The 21514-nt window shown below is 51.6% G+C and overlaps 1 protein-coding gene across 1 annotated transcript; it reads left to right on the top strand.

Moving 5' to 3' along the window:
• The first annotated feature begins 414 nt into the window (after nucleotides 1-414).
• Nucleotides 415-7638, top strand: NSFL1C (NSFL1 cofactor). The gene is made up of 9 exons (XM_059481049.1): nucleotides 415-537; nucleotides 1249-1346; nucleotides 1911-1985; nucleotides 3073-3238; nucleotides 3527-3619; nucleotides 4275-4384; nucleotides 4811-4948; nucleotides 5427-5591; nucleotides 6531-7638. Exons 1-9 carry the CDS (start codon nucleotides 436-438, stop codon nucleotides 6691-6693), a joined length of 1110 nt encoding a protein of 369 aa, XP_059337032.1. The 5' UTR covers nucleotides 415-435; the 3' UTR covers nucleotides 6694-7638.
• The last annotated feature ends 13876 nt before the right edge of the window (nucleotides 7639-21514 follow it).

Here is a 21514-nt window from a genome sequence, read left to right on the forward strand (position 1 = left end):
ACCCTGTGCCCGGTGCCCTGTGCTTGGTACCCCATGCCCTGTACTCGGTGCCCGGAGCCTGGTGCTCTGTGTCCGGTACCCGGTGCCGGTGCCCGGTGCCGGTGCTCTGTACCCCGTGCTCGGTGCCCCGTGCCCGGTCCCTCGTGCCCGGTACTCGGTACCCCGTGCCGGTCCCCGGTGCTCGGTGCCCTGTGCCCGGTGCTTGGTACCCCATGCCCTGTACACGGTACCGGTGCTCTGTGCCCGGTGCCCGGTTCCCGGTGCTCGCTCCGGGGCCGGTTGCGGTGCAGTGCCACCTCCTGGCCGGCAGGGGCCGCTGTTCGCGGGCCGGGCGCCGCGCGTCGCCCCGGGTGTTTCCGGCCGAGCGGTTTTGGCGGCGCACGCGGGGGCGGCGCGGCGCGGCCCGGCGCGGTTTGGGCGCTGCACCGCGGCAAGATGGCGGACAGGGAGGAGGCGCTGAGGGAGTTCGTGGCCGTGACCGGCGCCGAGGAGGAGCGAGCGCGGTTCTTCCTCGAGTCCGCCGGCTGGGACCTCCAGGTACCTTTGCCGCTGCCCTCCCCGGCCCGGCGCGGGGATCGGCGGGGCCGCCGCTCAGGAGGCCGTGGCGCTGGCGGGGGGCAGCGCCGGGCCGGAGGTCGGTGTCCCGCAGGCTCAGGCCTCGACCCCGTCCGTGGCCGCGCTCAGCCCTGGCGGCGGGGCCGTGGGCCGGCTGAGGCTGAGGCCCCTCCTGGTTCTGCCGTTCACTTTGTAGCGCGAGGTGAGGGACGGTGGGCCCGGGGTTTGCCGGGGTTCTGTCGGTTTTCCTGGAATGCCGGTGCGGCTGTCAGTGCTGTGCTGTTGGCGCTGTCAGCAAACAATCTGAGGGGGAGTCAGCCACCATTCTGACCTGCTCCTGTCCCTGCACCTCCTCAAACTGGCTGTGTTAAATTCCGAGTCTGCTCATGACGGTACAAAAGCTGCAGTTTCAGAGCCGTAGTTTTGGCATAACTCCTGTGTAAGTGCTGCAGAAGAAGGGCCCTGACATTCCCTGACAGGGAGGGTGACATCCCTGCAGCACTGAGTGTCCTGCCATGACACAGCCAAATGGCAAACCCTCTGAGGCCTCGTCTCTGCCAGGACCTGCAGCAGGGGGAATGACATGAAGTGTCTTTAGTGTGAGGAGTCTCAGGAGATGCAGCGTGACAGATGTCTCAGCTGGGTTGTTTGTGTGTGTTTTTCCTGAGGGGCTTTGGTGGATTTCCTTTCCAGATTGCACTTGCCAGTTTCTATGAGGACGGGGGTGACGAGGACATCCTGACCCTTCCCCAGCCCACGCCCAGCTCCATCTCCAGAGGCACTGGAGCCAGGTGAGGAGGCAGCTTCAGCTCCATACTGGGAGCTGGCAAAGCACACACACTCCCTAAAGCACTGTTAATTGTGTTAATTTTCAGGAGGAGTAGCTCTTTGTTTAGATTTGCTTCCCCTTGTGTGGCTCTCTAGAAATTGTGAAAACCTGAGTGTTTGTACATCACAGGCATGGCTGTTATTGCACAGCTAAGCCAGGGATCAGTTAGGAAAACTTGCCTCATTGCTCAGGAAAAGCTTGATTTATCTTTTAACATTAAAAACAGTCTGATAGTGACCTTTCATTTAAGCAGATCATGTCTCAGCAGGAAGAGTATTTTCTCATTTTGTGTGACACCTGAGCTGATCAAGCTGAGCATTTTACAAAACAATAAAGTGAATTTTACCTTACCAAATCCCTTTGCAGTAAGGGAATGCTGTCCAGTCCCAAAGAGGAGCTGCTGCCTTTGTCACTCAGGAAAAGTTCTCTGGGGTCAGCTGCTGTTGAACAGAGCCTGTTGCAGTGTGGAATGTTCCAGCTGGGAACGTGCATGGAGGCTGACATCCTTCTTGCTGGATTTTTGCAGTGACCACCGAGTAACCTCCTTCAGAGACCTTGTGCATGCTCAGGAGGAGGATGATGAAGAGGAGGAGGGACAGCGGTGAGTTTGCAGCTGAAGGCTCCAATGCTGGGTGTTTGTCCCCTCTGGGAGGACTTGCTGCTTGTGTACAGCCTCTTTGAAAGAATCAGGTTTACATGGATATGAAGTTCCTGTCATGAAACACTTGAGGTTTGACAGGGCAGGTTTGTCAATGCAAAGCCTGTGCACAGCTGTGTAGGCACCAGCTCTCAGCACTCAAAGAAAGCCCAGAGTGGGATGTGGAAGGCCTGGGTTAAGAATAGAAAACAGCCCAGATCCTCATGTGTGTCCACAGGAAATGTGGGAATTATGCAGGGATTGGTTTTCTTACTGCCTGGGGTTTTGGGGGTTTATTTTGGTGGGGGTTTTGGTTTTGTGTTCTTTTTTTTAAGTGTTGCTTAAGGGTGAAGTAATAGAGTGTGGAGTCAGAAATAAAAAAGTAGGGACCCTTTTCAGAGGAACATGGAGTATTAGTAGGCCAATCTCTTACAGTGTCAGCTCTAAGTAGTTAAATACCCCTAAGGTTGACAGGCAAGGTAAATGGAATGGAACTGATGTATCTGAAGGGGTGGCTCAGCCTGGATGGGCCCTGGTCTGCAGGCAGCTGGGAGCTCACTCTGTGTGTTACAAGCCATCTGGAAGCTAATCAACCCAATCTTCCAGAAGTGCTTAATTGCACTTCACTGACTGTGCATGCATTGCTTCCAGTTGAGATCCATCCTTTGTGTGGCATGGACGTGTGCCTTCCCTCACAATTCCAGCTGCACGTTGCTCTGCCAGGTCAGAGGTTTGCTGCAAGCTTTGCTCAGCTGGGCAATCGAGCTGGTACCGGTGTTTAAAAGTGGGCTTGTCCCTCTGGGCTGTTCCTCCTCCCCGCTCTGAGCATTGTTACCACTTTATTGCTATTGATCCATGGGTAATTTACAGGAATTGACATAAAGAGAAAGTCTTTGCAGCGCAGTGGCTGCAGTGGGAGACACACTGGTGGTAGCCAGTATTTGCAGATCCAGGGGTTTCCCTGAGCTGCACCAAGCGAGCCCTGATCCAGCCCGGGGCTCCTGCGGAGGCAGCAGGCAGGGCTGACCAGGAGCTGGGTGCTTTCTGTCAGGTTTTATGCCGGTGGCTCAGAGAGGAGTGGGCAGCAGATCGTGGGTCCTCCGAGGAAGAAGAGTCCCAACGAGCTGGTGGAGGATCTGTTCAAGGGAGCCAAGGAGCACGGCGCCGTGGCCGTCGATCGGACAGCCAAGAGCGGCGGCGAGACCAGCAAGCCAAAGGTGAGGAGGGAGGAGTTCTTCCTTCTGTTCCCCATTTCTGTTCCACCCTGCCAGCTCTTTGGTACTGAGGAGTCCTGGAATTATCTCAGCAGCTAAGTCTGGACTCTTAGTGCAGCTCCATTTTGTGTGCCACATTTATTAACTTGCTGAAGCTGTCACTGCCTGCGGGGCAGGAGATGTTGCTGATGCTGTGAAGCCCCTGTTCACCCACAGGGGTGGTGGGAGCAGGGAAGCAGCTCTTTGGACTGTATGGTTCTGTAACCCTGTGCCTGCCTCTCTCTCTCACAGCCTTTTGCAGGGGGAGGATATCGCCTTGGGGCTACTCCAGAGGAGGAGTCAGCTTATGTGGCGGGAGAGAGGAGACCGAGCTCTTCTCAGGATGTGAGTATCTCTGCTTGGGTTTGTAGCTGTCACTCCAGGGATTTCTCTGCTCCAGCTACTGAGCTTGCCAGCCCCGAGAGATACAAAGCTTGATAGAAATTCACAAGGACAGAAATATGGTAAATCCTGCTTCCTGTGGGATTTCCAAGTAGAGAATAATAGATGATTAGGTCTTGGGTAAGCAGTTTTCTGGTGATCTTTTAATTAAGAATCTGAGCTTTTCTTAGAAGTGCAGATCAGGAAAAATAGTGTGCAAAGAGCATTGGGAAATCAACTCTTCTTTATCCATTATTATATACATCCAATATACATCCATAGATGGGAGCTGACAGTATCAGTTCAAGATTCCCTTGTGCTTGGTTTGTGACCAGACAAGGTCGTGGCTGTGGTGGGAGCCTGGTTTAGGCTCCTCACTCAGCATAATTCTGGCTCTTCAGCCATATTTATCCAAAAGGGGACCATGGTGCCATCTTTTAGGAATTGACACCTGACCATTACATAAAAGCCAGTGCTTTGGGTTTTCCCTTAGCTCAGAGAAACCTGGGATTTTGCACCTTGAAGCTTCTCTGCCCATCTGAAACTTTTCACTTTGCTTCAGTTTTTGTTGTCACCAAGAAGCTCAGTGAGGCTGATTGTTCTTTTGGGGCTGCTGCAGGTGCACGTTGTACTGAAGCTCTGGAAGAGTGGATTTAGCCTGGATAGTGGAGAGCTGAGGAGCTACCAGGATCCATCCAATGCCCAGTTCCTCGATGATATCCGCAGAGGGTACGTAGTGAGAGGGGAGAAAAGGGACAGCTGCTCCCTGAAACATGAGTGTTTGTGGAATCCAGGCTTCTGAATCCATGGCACCTTTCACCTGAGCTTTCTTGCAAGAAATTAGTTACTCTTAATATGGAACATTGGGTTCAGGTAAACAGGGAGTGGGTTTGATTTATGTGGGGCCTTGAGAGTTGAAGTAAACAAACGTGTTGATATTTGTGTTGAGAATTTCTGATGCATTGTGTCACGGCAGGTGAGGGCCAGGGAGAAGCAACCTTTAATTTGTGTCTGTCAGTGGGGAGGTGTGCATCTGCCCTGTCAGTTAAGCAAAGGCTCTCTGTGATTCCTGAAATTCCACAGATCTTGGGCTTTTTGTCCACACAGTCCTGCCTTGCTGCCCCAGGCAGCTGCCTTAGAGCTCTCTCTTTGCAGGGAAGTCCCAGCTGAGCTGCGCAGGTTAGCACGGGGCGGACAGGTGAACCTGGACATGGAGGATCACCGTGATGAGGAGTATGTGAAACCTAAAAGTGTCTTTAGAGCTTTTACTGGAGAAGGACAGAAGCTGGGCAGGTGAGAAGATGGTGACACTGGTTTACTACATGTAATGTGAGAGTCACTCAAGCCTTGCAAGGTGGAGCCTTCTGATTCATCCTTCTGAAGTAAAGGCACTGGGTGCCTGTGGGATGGGAGGTGTTCTCTAAGGAAACAAGGCTCACTGACATACTGTGAGGTAGCTCAGCCTCTCCCTGCCAGGAGCCAGATCCCTGGTTTGGAACCTCCATGCTGTGTTGCATTGGAGCAGTGTTTCCAATTCACACTTCCCCTGTTACCTTGTGGGTGTGAGGACCCGTGGCACCAAAGGGGATGGTAGAGTTGAACTTCTAGACAAGTTTCTGCTTGGCTGACTCCAGAATTCTGACTTGCAGCTTGCTTGTGGAGAAGCCCTGGTAGTTGGGCCTGGCAGACAGTGGGCTTGCTGCCTGATTGGTACCCTGTGGGCAGGTGAGTTGGGTTTCTAACAGCTCACCTTGCGTCTCCCTGTTGGCAGCACCGCGCCCCAGGTGATGGGCACCAGCTCTCCGGCCCAGCAGGCAGAGAACGAGGCCAAAGCCAGTTCTGCCATCGTGATCGATGAGTCAGAGCCCGTCACCAACATCCAGATCCGGCTCGCGGACGGCGGGCGCCTGGTGCAGAAGTTCAACCACAGTCACAGGTACGAGCACAACAGGGAGCACAGGCAGGCATAGATGGCCCTGCAAGGCAGGGAGCAAGTGCTAAAATCCTGCATAGCCTGCCAGAAGGAGCTCTGGGCATCCTTCTATACAAGTGAAAGGGAATAAAGTTGTTGTGGTGTTTTTAAATTAGCTGCTAACTGTTGGGTAGGATTTGCTTCCCAAATTGGGATAGATTATAGCCAGTGACATAACACCTGGGAGTATAAATGTGACCAGCAGAACTTTCCTTGATGTTGCCTGTAAAGCACTGATTCTCTTCTAAAGGCTTTGGAAACTGGCAGATAATTAGGAACCTGGTTCAGTTACTCTGACTCAATTTAGGCTTTTCTATGAGGCTGTTCCCTGTGCTGAATGGAGCACCAAGGGATGCTCTTACCACAATTCTGTTCTTTAGATGAGCAAAGTTGGCTTAGGTACGCCACTGCTTCACTTGAAATCTCTTGAAATCCTTCTCACCTTCCTGATCTTGTAATTTATACTCATTCCTCCAGTTTCTGTCAGGGTCAAGCTCAGGGCAAAAAGTTCAAAAAACCTGTGCCTGTGACTGAGTTCTGGAAATGGATCCTGTGTCATTGTGTGGCCGCTCCCAGGAGCTGAAGTCCTCTGGGTTCTGCTGTGTGTGACAAGCTCAGAAAGTGTCAGTTTGTAAATTGTTCATAGCAAAGAGTCTGGAGGCTTTCAGTCTCAGATAACCCCCTGACAACACAACAGAGAACACTGAGCTGAGCCTGTAGCCCAGAAAGCAGCTGCTGCTATTTCACTAAACGGGAGCAGGTTGAATCAGAATAGCCTGGTGTGGCCTGGTGAGAGCTGGAATGCAGACACAGAGCTGCAGGGCTGCACACTCTGGGCAGAGCAGTCCCTTGTCCAGGCTGTGCAGTGACAGCACCACCCTTGTGTTTGATCCCTTTGCACAGGATCCGTGACATCCGGCTCTTCATCGTAGATGCTCGGCCAGCGATGGCTGCCACCAGTTTCGTCCTCATGACCACCTTCCCCAATAAAGAGCTGACTGATGAGAACCAGACCCTGAAGGAAGCCAACCTGCTCAACGCTGTCATTGTGCAGAGGTTGACATAAAGGACCCCAGCTCTGGCCACACCACTGCGGCGCGCGGGGCCGTCTCCTCACGCGTGTGCCGGCGCCGTGCCACGCAGGCCACATCTGCTCCTAGCTCTGGGTTCTTAGGTCTTGGTTGGACTTTTTCTCTTTAGTTGCATTTCCCATGGGGTTTTTTTGTGATGATGATGATGATGATGATGATCAGTGGACTTTAAAATAAAGAAATGAAACGAATTCGTTTGGAAAGGAGCTGCAGCCTCTTGTGCCCCAGATTCCCCCAAGGAGAGTTCAGTTACCTTGTGGATTGAGTTACTGCACTCAGAGAGGGGAGGAAGGCAAGGGGGAAGGGAACTCAAGGGAGCAGTTTCTGTCAGTGGACTGCTCACCACAGTCCTTTCTCTTCTCTCCAGGGACTGCTGTGAAGTACTCCCTTTATTTTCACACATTAAATATAAGTTATCTGAGAATGGGTGATCTGATTGTCAGGATAATGGTTCCACTCCTGTAAAAGCATTGTGGGGGACGTCTTTGTGAAAGAGCTCAGTGTGGGGAAAATTCCAACATGTGTGAGGTGCAAGATTTAACACTTCCCATGCTTTTCTGGAGAGAAATCCCTGACTTTCCTTCCTTCAGCAGAACTCTTGGGGCATTCATTGCAGTCCCCACCTGCTCTGCCTTCACTTTTTCTGACAGGCCAGACTGGCTGCAGGTTTAAATTGCTGTATTGCATTTCTCTGAGAAACACTGCTGCTGACTTCTTTCCAAGAAGGCACAAAGCTGAATCAGCTTGAAGTGACTGGAAGTAAAAGGCAAACAGAGTCTGTCTTACTGGAAAACAAATTCTCTCCTGAGGTGAATTATTGAGATGATTGCAACAGCTTGGGTGGGAAAATTCAAGGCTTTAGTACCCTTTGATGTATTTCCTCTCCTCTACTGAGGACTAACATAGCTGAACTCCTGGAATTCTCCAGCGTTGATCTCTTCTGTTTGTGTTTTGGGCTCAGGTCTCCATCTCTTTCCCTCCTTTGAACAGTATCCAGTGGGTGAATTCCTGATGCCCAGACAGGAGGCACTGGTAAGGCTGGCATAGCTGTCATGGAGTATTGTGCCAGGGCACTTTGCAGTGCCCCTCAGCTGCTTCTGTCTTTGTTCTGGGCTTCTGAGCAGAGCCAAGAGCTGTGCTGAGCTGTGGGCTGCAGCCACCGGCTCCTTGGGAGGGGGATCCTTGGGAAAGGCTGCACTGCTGAGGGCTGGGATGCTTCCTCCCCATCCTGCCTTAGGCACACCTGAGCCCCGCGGCCGTCACTCCCCGCCCTCAGCGCTTGGAAACTTCCAGGTCCTCGCCTTGGTGCAAGCAGAGGGAGCTCGGGAGCAGCCTGGGGAGGGCGGGCAGGTTGGGCCGGTTCAGCGTGAGGAACTCGCTTGGCTGCCTGCAGAACACAAAGCAGAGAGCAGCCCTCAGCAAGGGCATTTTTACAGCAGTTCCTCAACTGAGAGCTGAATTAACTCACAGTTTTCATTACTAAATGGACATAAGTGTACGAAACAACCAATTTGTAAATTATTGTGAAAATTGTCATTAAAAGCCCACAAACAGGAAAACAGTGTTTGACCCTTTCTAATAACAGCTGCCATCTGTCTCAGATTTTGGATCATGCTCATTGAGGGTGTCTCCTCTTTGGGTTGCTCTGTGAGCAGACTTCCTGTGCTGAGCTGTCTTCTACTAAATGAGATTCAACCTCTCAGCAGCATTTTAAAAGATTATTTTTGGTGACAGGAGAGCCTGGGGTTCACCTGCCTGTGCATCACTTACTGGTGATGTGTGATAACCTGTGTGAACCAGCAGGGGGAATAAAGAAAGGGAATTTCCCTCGGAGCTAAATAGTCACAACTGCCTTGTGGAGTTCTTGAATCCCGATCTTCACATGTGCCATTCTGGGGACTTGGGACAGAATCTTCCAGAGTGCTGGACAGGATGCACCCCTAGACCCAAAAATAAAGTTTATCTAACAGAAAAGGGTGCAAGTCACTTGTCTCCTGCTTCTGTTTGTTAGCCAGGAGCATCAGAGCACTGAGGTGCTGTCTGGGGTCTTTGGATGAACTGGCCACGTTGGTGCCCCCAAATTCAGGGAGTGTTGGCAGCCAGACTGCAACTCATCCGAGCTGCTGATCCCAAGGGTTTGCTGTGCAGATTCTGCTTGCCGATGGGAACTTTCCCATCCAGCTTTGCTGCCAGCTCTCTCCTTGCCGGTGGGAGGGAAAGGGGATAAACCCAGGGGCTCCGGGATTTTTCTCTGCCAGGAAGAGGGAATTTTCCCTGGAGCCGGAGGGTGGCAGTGCTGCAGAAAAGCCGCTCCTCCTCGAAGGCTTCTTTGAGGAGCTCTGCCGACTCCTGCTGGGAGCTGCACCTTGTGCTGTGCTGTGAGCGCCTCTGGGACACTGCTGCCAGCTCCTCCTGCCTCTGAGTCTCTCCATGGTTTTTGTAAGTAATGAGCAGTGCTTGTCTCCTGGTGAGCAGGTCAGCTCTGCCCCACTGCCCCAGGGAGTGCTGAGGTGAGATCAGTGACCAAGGTAAACCTGTCTTCATCCAAACCTGACAAAAGAACCTGTGGAACCAACTGGAAGCGACATACATGCAATCTGCTATATTAACTCTTTCCTTCTGTGAACTGGTGAAGTGTTTCACTATAAAATAAAATATGCTATAAAGCAAAAATTATGAGCTAATTAACGAGAAGAGGTAACACACCAGAACAGGAAAAAAAGGGAGAAGGAAAGAGACTGTGATTTTGTAAAGAAAATCACCTTGTGACTTGCACAGTCACATCCCTGGAAGATTTGAAGGTCAGGTTGGACAGCGCCTGGAGCAACCTGATCTAGTGGAAAGTGTCCCTGCCTGTGGCAGGGGGTTGGAACAAGATGAGGTTTAACATCCCTTGCAACCCAAACCACTCCTTGATCCTATTTGGTGCTGTGCCACTGCAATGGACAAATTCTTATTTCTGACATTCATGCAGCTTTTGATTATTAATGAGTTTGACTTCCTCTCCAGTAAAATCTCTTGCCTTTGTCATTCCATTTCTGTGTTCTAACAAAGTCATAGGCCAAGACTAGGCTTTTCTAAAACTGATATTTATGGTGACAAAAAAGTCTTTTCTTTCTCCTTCTTTGCCTGAGAAGTGTTCCCCTGCAAAATTTTCCTTTTTTTTCTTCATTTGATCATTCTCCCACAAGAAGGTCGTGCCTGTAGTCCCGGCCTTTCCCACCCCAATGTTAAGGCAGTGCTCCACATCTGACATGAAAACTCAATTTCTTTTCAACTTCTGGGTTCAATACAGCTCAATTTCAGGACTGTGCTGTTCCATCTGGGGCTGATGTCTTTTGCTGTATCCAACTGTTTTCTCTAAATGCTGCATTTTAACAGTTTTCCTCACTTGGGTAATTGTAGAACTTCCTGGGATTTTTTTTTCCTTTGTATGCAGTGGTTTGTTTCCTCTTCATTCCTTTCACATCCTCGTTGCTAAGCTTTAGTTCCTGTGTTTTCTGATAGCATTTCACACCATTTCCTGGGAACTTTGCCTCCCCCTCTGTAATGCCGCTTTTGCTGTGGGATGTTTCCTGGTCTGTGTTTCTTACATGGTCAGTGCTCTGCTTGCCTCAGGAAATTCTGCTGTCCCAGTTCTTCAGTGATCCTGCTGTAGGAATACCCATTTCTAAGTGTAGCTGTACCTTCAACTGCCTGTTCAGGTAAAATAAAATTAACAACATGAAGCAGCAAGTTTTGATTGGCTTGTTTTGGCCCCAAACTTGACTAGCTCAGCTGGCAGATAAGTAGAAACAGCATAAAAGATATGGAGAAAGAAATCCCAGTGGGCACAGCAGCCCTACTAGAGGGTGACTGGGAATTTAGGCCTTTTTTTGTCTTGTTGCTTTTTGTTATAATCAGTTATATTCAATTTAGTCTTTGCTTCTCATTGTTGGACAACCCTCCATCCTTCCAGAAAGAAAAAGTGACCTTCTGCTTCTTGAATAGATCTTCACCTCCTTGTGTCTTGACTTAGAGAGAGGAGTGATTAAAAAATGTCAGCTTGCTCCTGGGATGTTATCTGGAAGTTCAGCCAGGAGGTTTTCTTTTGAAAGCAGCTCTGCTTTACAGATCCTTTGTTTCCAAGAAAAAGGACCTTGAATTGAGATTTCTTCCAATTCTGTAGTTAGACTGGAAAATGTGCTCAGGGGATTGATGTCACAGTCACATAAAACAAGATGCTGTGGGGTTCTTCAAAGCCCAGCACCACGAGGGGAGGAGCTGTGACACCTGTGTTAATCCTTGGGCAGGAGCTGCTGTCTGTGCAGGAGTTTGCTGTTCAAGGTACCTGCAGGAAGGATTGCTGGGTTGTGAAAGGAAGAGGGTCAGCCCCTTACTGCTTCTGAATGGCCTTGTTGGTGAACCAGATGGAGACTGGTACTTTTAAATGAGAGATTTAATTAAGCAATGAAGCTGCTTTTCTTACAGAGTTGTGAGTTTCCATTGGTGCTTGTGAGGTAAATGTGCATCCTCCAAGGCAGGGTGTCTGACAGCCACTCCAGGCAGGGCTGGGAGCTGGAGCCCACATTTCTCAGCTCTGCCTGCTGCCAGCCGTGCTTTCCTGGCATCCCAGCTGCATGCCCATGAAAGAAAAGCCTGACAGCTCCTCTCATGCTGGGAGACTCAGAGCAGACCTCTCCAAGCTGTGTGTTTGTGTTCCTGCAGGCACAGGTACACAAACACATCCCTGCTCTGCCTGCTGTGAGGAGAAGCAGCCATGGCACACAGGCACTGAATGCTGCAGAGCTGGGTCTCCTCACCCTCTTCCTTGCGAACGAGGCCCCACTGCCCTGCTGGATTTATGGTGTGCTTTGGGCAGTTTCATTTTACCTCAGGAAGGAAAATAGACTAAATTATTTGATGTCTGCTGAGAGTTCAGCTGCAAGTCTCCTCCTTACTCAGGTAAGTGGTGCAGGTGCTGTGCCACATGCCATGACCACACATGGCTGGCACAGTGACACTGGGATCTGGTGCAGTGTCCCTGCAGGTCACCTGGGGACTTCCATGGCTTGCAGATTGCTGAGTGGGCTCCTGGGGCAGCACTGGTGGGCAGCTAAACAAACACACACCAAGGGAGCAGCTCTCTGCAGGTGCAGGCCAGGTGATGGGGCTGCCAGAATCCTGCAGGATTCCACAGAAACGGGAGGTGAAATCCTTTCTAGTTACCTGTGAGCAGTTTTTCCCAATGAGTCCCATGTTTCCCAATTACACAGGTGTACAGAGAGTAGTACAATACTAATGATGCCACGGGCTCCCAACATTGGCAGTTGAACAGCTCCAGTGTCAAGCACCTCTCAATTTACTAATTTATCATTTTGTGACTTACTTACAACATTCCTAAATGCTTATCTTATTTACTGTTCTGTGTTGTCTGTTGTCTGAACCTGTCAGTCCCAGCCCTGGGAGTTCCTAAATAGATTCCAGATGTTCTTATTTACTCAGGTACATTTCATTACTCCTCCTTAAATTAACTCTTTAATGGCTTCTGAGGCCTATGGTGGCAACAAGGTCTCTCCTGCCTCATCCATCTTGGTGGCTTTTAAGTCCTGGCTCCTGTTCCACCAGGAGAAGGCAGCTGTGCTAAGGGGAGCCCAAGAGGCACTGCTCTACAGCAGTGAAGGAGAGGTGAACTTTTGGAGGAATGGTTGGTGGAACACATCCAAATGCTGCCACTTGCTGCTGTGCCAAAACAAAAAATCCCCATTTGCTGGCTTTAGGCTGTGTTTTACCTTATTTGTTTTCAGTGGGGCTTCCTTGCCTGAGCAGTCCATCTCTAGGTCACAGGGCCCTGAGAAAGCCCTGTTCAGCCAGTGTGGCTCAGGTGGAAGCGGTTGGTATCCCACATTCCTGGGCCCTGGGCTGGCTGGACAGGGATCTGATGGCTCTGCAGTGGAGAGGGGGTTCTGGGGAAGTTCCTTTGCAGTGAGTAATTCCAACAGGGCCTTGTTTCTCAAGCTGCAGAGCTTCAGGTTTCTCTGAGCCTTTTGCGTAATATCTGCCACAGAACACGGGGTGTAGCTGCTGTGTTCATGTGTATTTCCATTTTCTTTCAAAATACATTTTTAAGCAACTGATAGAAAAAGATCAGTTAGTGATGGAAGAGGCATCATCCTTTCATTCCAGCCCCTTGGTGAGGTTCCAGGCCTTGGCACAGAGTGTTACTGGAGAGCTCACTGCTTGCAGCAAGTCACCAGTGTACAGCAACAATTAACACTGGGATTGGTGAATTTTGTTTTCACCAAAATCTGCCTTTCCAGCACCAAGCTGAGCCCTGCTGTCACACAGAGAGGCTGAGAGCTCCCCATGCTGCTCCAGCAATCGTGACATCCTGTCGAGCTCCAGTGGGTGACGCTGCCTCCTGCGAGGCACCGAGGGCACGACAGAGGCTTTGGGAGGAGCTGAGCACGGCAGGAATAAAGGTTCCCTGTGTTTGGGGATAATTGTGCACTGACTTAGCCAGGAAGCAAGAGCTACTCAGCTACTCGGAGAGGTAACTGCTGGTCAGCTCTTTGCTTTGTAGTCTGTGAGCAGCAAATGCAGCTCTGTGCACCTGGGGAGTAAATGAGTGCCAAAAAGGCAGAGGATTAAGTGCTGAGTACAATTTCCAAAGTACCTTGTGTCTGTCCAAATGTAATTGAGTGGTGTGTGGGTAGAAAATGGCCTCGGAAAAAAAATAAATCAAGATTTAATATTTCCTTTTGAGTTTCCCTTTTCCTCTTGAATGGGGAGAGATGTATTTTGCTTTCTTACAGAGATGTATGCCAAGATACACTGGTGGGAGATGGGGATTTGGATCCCACCGCACTGGCTGTGGTCCAGCATGAGTGATATTTGTTATCTGGGATGTCAGTAAAACAGCAATGAGGAGAGATGCCACTGACTCACTTGTACTGTGCCTTATTAACCAAGTTGTGAGTCAGCCTGTGAAATTCAGGTGGTTTAGATTAACCCCCACTGGACAAGGCAAGGCTGAGCTGAAGATGGCACATTGTAATGAACCTTGCAGAGAGGGTGCTCATTTCCCCCTGGATACAGGATGCGGTACAGAGACACTAACACAAATTTAATGCTTCCACTGGCAGCAGGGAGAGGGTTTTGCCTCTGTTCCTCTGCCTTGGCTGCTGCAGATAAGTCCAGTCTCAGGGTCTGAGGCAGGATCTGCTTTTAAAGAGCTGCCTGATGAGATGTGCCAAACAGACAATTAGCGGGCAGAGTGGTGGTGCCAGCCCTCCCTGCCAGCCTTTTCCAGTGCCTTCTGTCCTCTGGAGCCAATTTCTCCCTGTGCTTTGCTGTGCCCAGCGCTTGCAGCAGTGCTGGCTGTGAGCTGTGAGCACGGCTGCCTTGGGAACGCCGCTGCTCCCACACAGCCAGCGCCAAGGCACCGGAATCCCACCGCTCCTCGGGCAGGAGCAATTCCTGGTCTGTGATGCTGGGACTGGTGGATGCTCTGGGCTACAAAAGGACTGTGGAAGGGAACTGAACTGCACCTTTCTGTCACCAGGTTAAAACACTGCACTGCTAGGGGAGATCTCTTGGGAGCTCACAGGCTGAAGGAGGCTGGAAATTGCAGATCTTCCAATATAAAGGAAAAACATATCCGTATCCACATGGATGTATCCACACTTGCCATGCTCACTGACCTTGTCCTTTGCACGAGGGCCTGGAGTGACAGGACAAGGGGTAACGGCTTCACAAGACAGAAGGCAGTCAGATGGGATATTAGGAAAAAATTCTCGCTTGTGAGGGTGGTGAGTCTCTGGCACAGGGTGCCCAGAGAAGCTGTGGCTGCCCCATCCCTGGAAGTGTCCAAGCCCAGGCTGGATGGGGCTTGGAGCAACTTGGTCTAATGGAAGGTGTCCCTGCCTGTGGCAGGGGGTTGGAATAAAATGAGGTCTCTTCCAACCCAAAGCATTCTGTAATTCTGTGAATAAGGAGTCCAAGCTGGGTTCCAGGTCTTCTTTAGGAGAGAGGGATTTTTGTTGTGGAGTGGCCTGTGGCAGGGACCTGCCTGTTCACACTGCCCTCTCCCTGCCTATTGCTGCCACTCTGCCTGCCGGCTCTGGGTTTCACATGCTGGTTCTTTGCAGCTGGTGGTTGCTGGTGCAGGAGTGCTGGGCTGGCTCCAGTGTGCTCCTGTGGTGCTCTGGAGCTCAGGCAAAGGCCTCTTCCACACATCCCTGAGATCTCATTGTGGAAGCAGCCTGGGATGGGGAACAAATGCTGGACACAGCTTGACCTTTGAGGAACAGTAGATTTCTCCACTTGGCTGCAGAAAGCCTGGGAACCACTGCCCTAAGTACGAGCTGCACTGTGAGCCCTGACAGGGCTCCTGCCTCTGTGGGCAGGGTCTGGCCACACTCCTCCCGCAGGGCAGGCCATTTCCCCCATATCAGCTCCCCCTGGAGCCTCACAGATGCTGCACCTTCACTTGTCAAACCCCCAGCCAGCTCACATCTGCATTTGCAGCAGCTCCTTGATGTGCAAGGCAGAGTCTTCCTCACCGTGGCCAAGGAAGGCTCTGCCTCCCTGCCACGCGCAGGATGCGGCCGTGTCTGCCATCGCACTTTGGGCATTGTGAAAGTGCTGAGCTGCACTGCTCGACCCGAGGGGCTCTCCCAGAGAAGAGAGGGGTCTGCAGAGAGGCAAGAGCAGAGTCCCAGGGTGCTGCTGCCTCACATGCAGAGGCGCATTTCACACGTGCAGCTCACCCTCTCGAGTGCGCTCGCCCACACGGAGCCTGCCCAGCTCGAGCCGCAGGCTGTGGGGGTGGTTTGAAGTGTTTATGACTCAGGCTCGAGAACACATTGTTAAAGCAGAGCTCTGCCTTGTGGTGTTGTTGCTGACTTTCAAGTGAAACGGGCAGAGCCGTGCAGAGCGCTGTCCTACCTGCTGAGAGCATCAAGGGAACAAAAGCTACCACAAAACCGTGCAGCCCTTGAAATGCCTTTGTAATTTTAGAAATACAACTGCTGTGGAAATAAGATGTTGTATGAGTAAGTGCTCCTTGGTGGTGCAAGCCTAATGCCTCAGCCTTCCCCACGGGACAAGGCTTTTGAGATTGCATGCCTGCAGTTTGGAATACAAGGACCTGACTCTCGCTGTGGGCTGTAAAAGGCAGAAAGTAAACTGGGACTGAAAGCTGAGAGGCAGGAACAGGCTGGCACAGGGAAGGCTGACACTCTGCTCCCCTGGGTGTGCGGGGAGAAGCTGGGCCCTCCAGCCTGGTGGGCAGAGCAGCGTCAGTGCTTTTTCCGTGGCAGGGGCTGTGGAGGAGTTATTGCTAATTGCTGCGTGAGGGAAACTCATTCAGTGCCTTCTGGAATGCTGCTTTTTTGGGACTGTGCCCCTGATTTTATACACTGCTCCCTAGTACCATTACAATGAGGGTCTCTCATCCCTCAAGGATAGATGTTACCTCGACTGATGTTAGTGGCACAGCAAACTGTCCCTCGCCCTAAAAGAGATGGCAGGTACCACCCCAGTGAGCTGGCAGGTTGCCCCCTCACCCTAAAAGAGATGAGAGAAGTGGGAATCTGAGGCATTCTTTGACTCAGTTTCCTGGTTCTCCAGCTGTCCATGTGATGCTGCAGCCTGTCCCTCAGCCCAGCCTCTTGCACAGCCCTATGCCCAGTGTTCATCCCTCCTCACTCTCTGCAGAGCTCTTCTGGAGGAGCTCACAGCCTTTTACAGCTCTCTCTGAACCAGGCTTGGTGTCTGAGATGGCCGTATGCCCCACAGGGCAAGGGAGCCTTCTGTGTCCTTCAAAAGGTGCTGAGGATTTTCTGAGTGCAGGACAGAGCACTGGAGCTGCTCAGGGATCAGGAAAGCTGAAACGTGGTGTGACCAAGAGCCTGAGGTGCTCACGAGCTTGTCAGCCCTGAGCATCATCCAGAGTGGCCTCGGCTGACAGGGGAGCTCAGCCCTGGTCTGCACTGTCCTGACAGAATGGCCTCAGGACAGGTCTGTTTGTAGGAGAGCGAGTGTCACCAAGGCCACATGCTGCTCCAGCTGAGCTTGGGTGAGCTGTCCACTCTCAATGTGGCCTTAGCCTGAATCCCACAGGATACTCCTGGTCTTGTTTGATGCTGAGGATCACACTAGATAGCAAATTCAGTTTGGGGCTGGGGGAAGTCAGTGCTGTAGGCTGCCTCTGGGAACTTGCCAGATACTTGAGGATCCGTGTGGTGTTTACTGAAGTTAACCACATCCAAATAAAAGAGAGCTTTTGCCATCAGCCCTTTTCCTGCTTGCTGAAACATTCCTTGTGCTTCCCCTACTGATCTGTAGAAATCCCCTGGGCTCTGGTCTTTACAGTCTCTCTCCTCCCTGCCTCCATTACAGTCACTTTAAGCCTGATGCAATTTATACTTTTTAATGTTACAGAACTTGAGGCACTGGATTGTGGTTCAATAGAACAGGAAAGGACAATGTCAGAGCTCAGCAGAGCACTGTGCCTCAATTAGATCTGTGTCTCATTTGTTAGCAGCCTCTCATCTCCTGCAAATATGCCTTGAGGAGGATCAGGGGAAACACCAGAGATGTGACCCTGTTGACAAGACAAGCCCAAGAGGAGCAAATGACACAGATGCTCACTGATCAGCTTTTGCCTTGGAGCTCTGGCTGGTGGAGGAGTGGGTGTGGGATCAGAGAAAGGTTTGGTTTGAAACAGACCTTACTGCTTATCTCATTCCAACTGCTGCCACGGGCAGGGACGCCTTCCACCAGACCAGACTGTGCCAAACCCCACCCAGCCTGGCCTTGAACAATTCCAGGGATGGGGCATCAACAACTTCTCTGTGCCAGTGCCTCACCACCCTCAAACACTGGCTTGGTGCAGGAAAAGAGGCTGCCAGTGTGCCTGGTCCCTCAAATTTGCTGTGCAAGAGGCTAAAGATCATGGAACTCCACTGAGCAGGACCTGGGTATCCAGGCTGGCCCAAGGGAGGGCTGTGTGTTGGAAGCACTGCACCCTGACCAGTGAGATTCCAGCACCTGGGAAAGAGCCCCACAGCACCCCAAGTGCCATGAGCAGCTTGTCTGTGGGTGTCAGGTGGAGCAAGGTCCAGCCAAGGACAGGTATGTTTGTCCTGGGGGGCCATGACATCACCTGGGGTTAAATCATCCTCAGAGAGAAGCAGCAGCTGTGGTTTAGCTGTCAGCCAGAGGTGTGTGCCATTTCTCAGGTGGGATAGCTCCCTGGAGTCTCAGCTGCAGGAGAAGCCAGGGCTGCTCTCTGCACAAAGGCTTGCTCTGATGCTGGGCCATTCCTTACCAGATGACAGACAATGCCCCATGGTTTTCTTCCTGCTGGATGTTGTGCAGGTCCACACGAGATGGAGTTACCTGCAAAGAGGTTCAGCAGTATGGGGCAAAGGTAGAGTTTGGTAGGTAGCTGAAAGCCATCAGGAATGCATTCAAACTGGATCACAATCACATGATTGTAAACATTGGTGGTGGAGATGTTTCTGGGCCATTTCAGCACTTGGAGGGGTGTCCAGGGAATGCAGATGGAACACTGGCTGGAACAAGCTGCATCATGCTGCTGCTCGCAGCCTTCCCCAGGACTTCTTTCCCTTTCAAACTGTTGTTTCCCTTTCACCCCTCTCGGGTTGGAGCCATTCCACATCTCCTTGATCATTTTCCTTGGAAGACACTTGGGGTGCAGTCTGCTACTGACTTCCTGGTCAGCAAGAGCCCAAGAAGAAAATACAGCAAAAAGCTGGTCCCGTTGTGAATGTCCATGAAGATACCTCAGGAGGGTCTTTGCTGTGTTTAAATTCCTTGAGTGGTAGCACAAGGAGGCAGCTGGGACACTCCACTGGGAGGTGAGGTTTTTGAGGGATTCAGAGCTCTGAGAAGCCAGTGTGGTGGGACATGCAGAATCAATTGTGCCAGCAGCTCTTGTCCAGGCTCTCACTGGGGACAGATCTTGCATGCAGAGGGTCACTGCTGCCCCAGGGCTCTGCTGCAGGGCAAGGACTTGAAGCAGTTAAGCAAGAAAATAAGAGATATTAGAAACTCAGATATTAGGTTTTCTCTCAGATGTTACTGCTTCCTCTCACAGACCTTGATCTCTCAGTAGCTGGGCTGTGGTTTGGAGGCTGGGGAAGAGGCTGTACTGGGCAGCTCAGCTTGTGCAAGGAGCAGTGTGACCACCTTATCTGAGGGTCGCATCTGCCCAGCTCTGCTTCCTCCTCAGGGCTGCTCCAAGCTCTGTGCTGGCCAGGGTGCTCTGCTGCAGCATGGTGTGATCCCTGCCCTGCCTCCCTGACATTCCTGTAGCACCTGTTCAGGTACAGCTCCTTCCAGAGTGCAGGAACATGGTGCCTGGGGCTGTCTCACACACCATCCCGTGCTGCTAGGGATGGGCACAGCCAGCTGGGAAGGGACCTGGAACAGAGCCTGTGAGAGCTGTAGCTGGGTTCTGTGAGGGATGGATACAGTTAGAAGCCACTGCCCACTGTCCTAACCCTGCCTGGCATCTCACCAGGTTTCATGAGAGCTTGGGTTCCTTTTAACCCACGTCAGGTACAGTGTGGCAGCTGGGAATAAACCTGGAGAGGCTGAGTTCATCCAGACACAGATTTGCTGCTCTGTCAGGATGTGCTGCTGTGGGGGAAAGTCATTGCTTCCTGTTGCTCCCTGTTCCCTGTCCCAAAGGCCTGCTTTGTGTCCCAAACCCCTCCCTCTCCCAGCTGGAGGGGGTCCTGCTGCAGCCTCCATCCTGCCACCTCACCAGAGCTTCTCCCAGGGGTTGGCCTGGCAGGTCCTGACAGATCTGGGCAAGGCAGATCTATGGTTTCCTTTAGGCTGCAGTGCTGGGAGGAAGGGCCCCCACCAGCCCCAGAGCAGCACTGAGACATTAGGGTGTGGAGGTGTCACTTGGCCTGTGGGAACACAAGCAACAAAGAGGTTGTTTTTGAGAGGAAACTATTTTTGACCAGATTTAGGGGAAAATACTGTTGAGATAGTGGATGTCTTTGTACTCAGACTGCCCTTTCATGGAGAAAGGTTTAGAATTTCTTCGAACAAAGGTGAAGTTGAAGCTAGCAGTGGGTTAAAGCATGAGCAGAAACAGCACCTGGCAGCAGGGGGTGGGAGTCAGCTCTGTCCACCTGCCTGGGCCATGTCACCTGAGTCACTTCTGGGAAAACAGGAGAGAATGGGCTCTACTGCCTCCGGTCAGCAGCTGGGAGGGGTTGGCAGCTTGTCCTGGGTTTTGACAGGTTGGGAGTTTATGGAAGAAGTGTCAAATTAATTTCAGGAAGGACTGAACTTTTAAATCGTAGCCCATAGCTACATCTCCCACAGCAGCATCTTCAAAAGCTGCTGGCACCCCCACATCTCTCCTGGCAACAGTGAGGGGGCAGTGGGGGGAGAGGGGGGAAGTCAGCCATGCTGGGGCTGTACTGCTGGGCTGGGCTCAGCCCTGTGCACAGCCAGAGAGGGAGGCTGGTTATTTTTAGGGCTGGAGCTGGATCTGACCGTAGGGTGACCTTGCAGCTCTCCAGTCTGGTGCACACTGGCAGGATTTGAGCAAATTGCTCCCCAGTTGTGTGATGAATTAATGCAAAGCCTCAACTCTCATGGTGCAGTCAGGGGGGCGATGGTGTTTGAGAGCAGTGTCAGGATGGTCACAGCAGCCCTGCTTCAAAACCATTTCTCTGATGCACAAAGAACCTCATGTTTTTCTCTTTTTTTTTCTTTATTGTTGTTTTCTGGAGAGTGAAGGCTCTTCCTTGGGATCAGCTGGCTCAGCCTGGTCAGGTTTTGGGATGCACTGCACTCTCTGCCACTGCCTCACTGCCAGTCTGGCTGCCTCTGGGTTTAGGAGCAGTACAGGAGCAGGGTCAGTGCCCTGGTCCTGCTGGCCACACTATTGCTCATCCAGGTGCCACTGCCCTTCTTGTCCACCTGAGCACACACAAGCTCATGTTCAGATGCTGCTGTTCAGCACCCCCACATCTCTTCCCAGATTTCCAGCCAATTTGTCCCAAATCTGGAGCACTGTGTGTGGTTGTTGTGACCTGAGGGCAGGACCTGGCACTTGTCCTTGTTGAATTTCATACCTTTGGCCTTGGACCATCAATTCAGCCTGCCCAGATCCCTCTGTGGATCCATCCTTCCCTCCAGCAAACCCACAGCTGCTGCTGTGTGTGGTGCCTGCCAGCCCACTGCTGCCTGGGGTGGTGTTTCTGTAGCTCAAATAATGTCCCTTTTATTTTTTACAGTATTAAATCTCAATGGTCACGCTTGTCCCTCTTTCTGACATTTCTGGCATTTCTGACTTTGTGAGTTCTGTCAGAGGATGATCCTGAGGGCAGGGAATAACTGGGGCAGAATTCACCAGTTTTCAAGCCTTTGTGCTTTCTCAAGAGTTTAGGCACCAGAATGTGACCTGGACCTGTCCTGGGTCTGACCAGCTGGACCCTGAGCAGTGAGGGGCTGGTCAAACCTGCCTGAGCTCCTTGTCTCCATTGAAACACTGCTTGTTGCAGTCACCTTGCTGCTGGTAAGATGGGCAGGTTATACCAATGACTGAAAAAACCCCAAAAACGAACCAAAACACCCCACCCAGAGCAAGAGCTGTTGTGCCTGACGTGTGCAAGCGTGCCTGTGCCAGTGGAGGAGAGGGCTCCAGCATGGGCTTACATCCAGCAGCATTTTCCCCTTTCAGATCCTTGTTTATCACTAGTTCTTATAGAAAGAGCAGGCCCAGCTCTCAGCAAAGACAGCATTACTAAGTAGGGATGA

This window comes from Ammospiza nelsoni, chromosome 12 (genome assembly GCF_027579445.1).
Source record: "Ammospiza nelsoni isolate bAmmNel1 chromosome 12, bAmmNel1.pri, whole genome shotgun sequence".
Taxonomy (NCBI): Eukaryota; Metazoa; Chordata; class Aves; order Passeriformes; family Passerellidae; genus Ammospiza; species Ammospiza nelsoni.

What these genes read in the sequence shown, in the direction of transcription:
- NSFL1C (XM_059481049.1), top strand. Translation starts at nt 436, where the DNA reads ATGGCGGACAGGGAGGAGGCGCTGAGGGAGTTCGTGGCCGTGACCGGC. An exon ending in CTCGATGATATCCGCAGAGG is followed by an intron (nt 4,385 to 4,810) that starts GTACGTAGTGAG and finishes CTCTCTTTGCAG; the next exon opens with GGAAGTCCCAGCTGAGCTGC. An exon ending in GAAGGACAGAAGCTGGGCAG is followed by an intron (nt 4,949 to 5,426) that starts GTGAGAAGATGG and finishes CCCTGTTGGCAG; the next exon opens with CACCGCGCCCCAGGTGATGG.